Source organism: Phaethon lepturus, unplaced genomic scaffold (genome assembly GCF_000687285.1).
Source record: "Phaethon lepturus isolate BGI_N335 unplaced genomic scaffold, ASM68728v1 scaffold9434, whole genome shotgun sequence".
In the NCBI taxonomy this organism is placed as follows: domain Eukaryota; kingdom Metazoa; phylum Chordata; class Aves; order Phaethontiformes; family Phaethontidae; genus Phaethon; species Phaethon lepturus.
The window spans coordinates 3179-7865 of NW_010532632.1; the positions used below are offsets into that span (position 1 = coordinate 3179).

At 53.6% G+C, this 4687-nt stretch overlaps 1 protein-coding gene across 1 annotated transcript in view; it reads right to left on the reverse strand.

The window, feature by feature from the left end:
* TCF7 (transcription factor 7 (T-cell specific, HMG-box)) overlaps positions 1–4644 on the reverse strand; it is a gene marked incomplete at both ends in the record, with an annotated part of 7035 nt that extends 2391 nt beyond the window's left edge. Inside the window, 3 exons of the mRNA XM_010284900.1 lie at positions 3759–3866; positions 4087–4249; positions 4534–4644. Coding sequence (XP_010283202.1) covers positions 3759–3866; positions 4087–4249; positions 4534–4644 — 382 coding nt within the window. The remainder of the gene's footprint in view (positions 1–3758; positions 3867–4086; positions 4250–4533) is intronic.
* Positions 4645–4687: the final 43 nt, after the last annotated feature.

Consider the following 4687-nt stretch of genomic DNA (forward strand, 5'->3'; position numbering starts at 1 on the left):
GGCTCCACCAGCCGCGGCACCGCCGGCTCTGCGCCACCGAGGGAGATGAACTGGAAATCACTGCAAGGGGACCTGCTCGCTTCACCTGCGCGAGCATCCTTTTCCTTTCCCCACCGCCCAGGCCAATGCTCCTTCGAAGAACCCCAGGAGGAACTCTTAAAGCAACCACTCAAATTTGTCTTGGCACACATGCCGATGGCCGGCTTTTACACGGCACAAATTTCTTCTGGGCACGTCCCTTTTCTCAGGAATAACCCCTCATTTCCAGATTTTGACTCATCCCAAATCCACTCTGCACAAGATCCGCACGTACACCGAAACAACAGAAATTCAGATGAGATGTCGGCCACGTCCCTGCTACCACCCCCGGCATCTACTGCATCTTCTTCCCAACACGCTGCTCCCCTGCTCTGCTTTATGAGTCCACGACCACACTACAAACGCAGCTGAGACCCTGACTCACACTGCAGTCTGCGTAAGAAATCGCAAGAGAGAGTGTTAGTGGATGCAAAACGACTATAATAAACCCAGCGCCTGTGCCGGCGCTGCTCAGCACCTCTGCCGACTCCTGCCAGCCCTCCTCGGCCCACCCTGATGTGTCTCACCTGAGAACTCCACCCATTATAGCTTTAATTAATTTAACTAGATTAATAGATTTAAACAAGATTTACTGCATGCGACGGAGGCAGTGTGATCAACAGCTGGTCCTCCTGGCATATTCTTCTTCCTCCTCCCCCTTTATGTTTCTAAAAAGCACTTGGCCCATTTTAGCACCTTCCCTGGTTCCAAAATGTGCTTTAATGTGGTGCCTTATACCCACACAGAAATTGCTCCGTTACATCTTACCAGGAGGAGTGCCCCTGATTTCAAATAGGAAAGAAAGTTTTAGGAAATCCCCAGAAATGAATTTTTAAATAATACTTCTCTATTTCAGTGCTTTTTCAGCTCTGGACCCATCTCTCGTTCTTCTGTTTTCTTCCCTCACTAACAAGAATACCCGATTTTATCCCCAAACTGCCTCTCTGACTCCCCTTGTTTCCAAATCAGATTATTGAGGGCACAGTGACATAGGAGCAAATCTGGCCTGCATGGAGCAGGCAGCTCGCAGGGCTGCCTTTGACCCGTGACTTTTTGTATGACTTCTTGTGGTTTGAGTGAAGGTGGAAAGCTCTGAGCTGCGGTAAGCTTTTTCTTCGGTGTGGGAGCAACTGTATTTCCTGCCCAATATCTGCATCACGTGCTGCAGAAGTGACCTACATTCCTCCTCCCCGCTCAAGCTCCGGAGAGAAAAGCATCTCTTACAACGACCACAAGATCCGAAGCAGCTGCTTGCCGGTTCTGGGAGAGCCAACGTGCGCCTTCGGAGCCCACCATCCTCTCCATCTTCTGGAGCAAGGAACCAGCCCTTGCCAAGAAGGATGCTACGTGATTTGAGATTTCCATGAAGGACGCGCTTGGTCTTGGAGGAAGATGGTACCTTGGTCTCAGCGACGCTGCTGCCTCCAGATGCTGCTGCCCTCCAGATGTGTGCCCACCGACGCTGCCGCCCTCCGGAGCTGCCCTTAGAGAAACTGGGGCAGCAGCAAAGGAGCTCTAAGGGCGGCTCCGCCGCGGGGCAGCATCCAACACTGGTCCTGCAAAGCTGCATATGGATGTTGAGCTCCTGGTCTCTGCTTGCAAGTAGGCAGGGATGTCTGTGCCACTGCAGGGAAACACGGGCTGGGGGCTTCCCACAACCTCTGATTCTTTTGCACCATCTCTGCCCTCTGTGGGGTTTTTTTGGGGGGTGTTTTTGGTCTGTTTAAGGGTGTTTTCTCGCCCTCGGTGGCGTTTGGGCTTTCTGGAAGGAGGGCTCTGGTCAGGGTGGGCTGGAGGGTGCTCATTGTGCAGCTCCCAGGGCAAAGAAAATGGCTGTGAGGGAAAACGACGGAGCCTTAGAGCAAAGGGCAGAGCCCTAGAGAGGATGGACGGACATCTGAAGACTTACGTGTGCTTTGCTTCAGGTCTCTAATGAGCTCATTAGGCAGGTGAGATCAAAACAGTTGAGAAAGCCACTAGAAAAGACCCAGAGTATATCCTCCTGCTTCTGGGGCACCGCTACACCTATGCAACCTCATTTAATGTGGTGCCACTGATGTGATTAATATAGCTAAGAGGAAACGAATTTTTTTTTAAGAGTAACCTTTAAATGTTCCATAGAGTAGCCCAGAGGCTTCCCAAGTGCTGGCCCTACCACCAGAAGCTGCAAAGCAGTTTCGTCCCTCCAGCCAGCCCAGGAGCTGCTGCTGCTTCTCTAATGAGAACAGGGGAACAGGGGACCCCGGGCAGCCCGGCTGTGCCAGCGTGGCCAGTCTGCCACAGCCCCCTCCAAAAAGAGCCACTATTTTAGACACAGGGTCAAGTTAGCTCTCTATAAAAACCAAAGCGCAGGTTTTTCTCTGCTCACGCCTTGGAGATCGGTTTGGCATCGATTGCTGCGGCAGCGTACCTCGCTACAGCCAAAACCAGGGAAGACCAAGGCTGGAGCTTCCCTTCTTTCCCTTGTACACTGGGAAAGCTCTTCTGGCTATGGGAACGCACGATCCCAACCCTCAGCATGTTTCAGGGCTCTCTGCATTAGTTAATTTTTATTGCTGAGAACCACTGCTATTTGCTGCATTGCTCAGCTGCTCCGCTCAGCAGCCACTGCCTGGTTTGGGGGCTTTTTTTTTCTTTTTTCAATCTGGGAAGGGTTTATTTTTTTTTCCTAACAGCAATCTTCGTTGGGAAACAGGCTCGCCACAGAGCTGGGTTTAGCTCGCGAGCTCACCAAGCAAGCAGTGCTGTTGTCTGCGTTTGCTCAAATTGCATTTGAATACTTTGAACGTGGCATGCTTGATCTGGTCAGGGTGGGATCAACGTCCCCGAGGACAGACAGAAACTCCGTGACTGTCATCCTGTGAGTGCTGCTTATGTGCTCCGCAACACACGGGGCTGCTGCTTGGGAAACGACCCCACGGAGAGTCCGAAATCTGAACGGAACAGCCTGCGAGACCAAAGTTTGCACTACAACTCATACAAAGCAGCTTACACTTTCCTATTTTGCCTTTTTAACAATTATTTCCCGTTACTATTATTATGCTCCTGTGAGCGCGGCTCGGGCAGATGCCCTGTACTGGTTTTAAACCCGCAGAAGACAGGCGGCAGCCCGCAGTTCGGCAAATCCCCCCCAAACCTGCAGCGTGTGCCCGGGACTACGGAGCCCGCAGTACCCAGCCCCATAATTTCAAGCTGGTGAACGAGGCACTACCACAAAGTGAACAGAGCCGACCCGGCTGCAGGTGCCTGTTTGGCCCCCGCAGCCATCCCACCCGAGCGCAGCTTCCCCACGAGTTTCTCCTCCCACATCTCTGCCCCACACTCTGCTCCCTCTGGGCTGATGTCTCAGCTGCTGCCTGAGATGCTCAAAGCAGTGGATTTCCATAAAACTGTATTTCCAGAGATCATCCACATAATTTAAAAACTTCTCTTCCTTTCTACTGCTATTTACTTGGACACCAGGCAGTTGTGGTAGCTGGGGAAGTACAACATTCGTGCTACAGGCAGGCGATGAGCCAAGGGGACGTTCACACCACCACTGAAATGTGAATTTCTATAGATATTGTGCCGTCAGGAACGGCAGGGACAGGTGGGATGTTTGACAAACACCAGTTGTCAGCCCCCTGGGTCATTTCTGGCCATGCCATGGGGAGGGGGTCTGAGCCGCGGCAGCCACTCACGTAGTTGTCCCTTGCAGACCAGCCGGGGTAAAGCTGCATGTGGAGCTGCCGTTCCTTGCGAGCCAGTTCGTAGTACTTGGCTTGCTCCTCCCGGGACAGCGCGTGCCACTGCAAGGACAAGCGTGGTGGTGAGACGCGGCCCCGCTGTCCCCTCCCAGCCCATCCCACCGCGGCCGCCCCGCTCCGGGGCACACCTGACTCTGAGTGTTTAAGGGATAAGAGCACCCTTAAACAGGGTGAAAGCAGATGCTTGTTATGTGCTTAAGAGCAGCTGTGAGGGATGGGGATGCTGCACTGGGACGATGCGCTGAGCCCCGCGTGCTCTTACCCTCCTGCCCAAGATCTGGTTGATGGCGGCGCTCTCCTTCAGGGTGCATTCGGCGATGACTTTTGCCCGCATTTCTTTCATATACAACATGAAAGCATTCAGGGGCTTCTTGATAGTGGGCTTCTTGGCTTCCTTCTCTCTCTTTGGTTCTGGTTGAGGTTTCCTTGGGGGGATGGAAAGAGGAGCTGTCAGCGTCAGAGCCACCCTCCAGCCTGGCTGCCTGGTGGCAGCAAGTTCAGCAGAAGACTCGACACCAAAACCCACCCGACGGCATGAGCAGGTGGGGGGGCCTGAGATCTGCCCCTCGGATGTGTGCCGTTGCCTGACGCAGGCAGAGCTCGGCGTTCATCCACCCTCCCCCCGCCAAAAACACTAGCAGAGGGATAAATGAAATGGGCATTAAGGTGCTGATGCTGTTGAGGAGCCCTGTTGGCACTTCCAACTTACATGTTTCGGTCATAGTGCTCCATCTCTTGCTTGCCGGAGTGGGGCACAATGGCGGGGTGTGGGATGCCGGTGGTGTGCATGCCAGAGCCCAGCATCAGCGGGTGAGTGAACCTGCAACAGAGAGCGGATGAGCCGTGCCGGGAGGGCTGCGCCG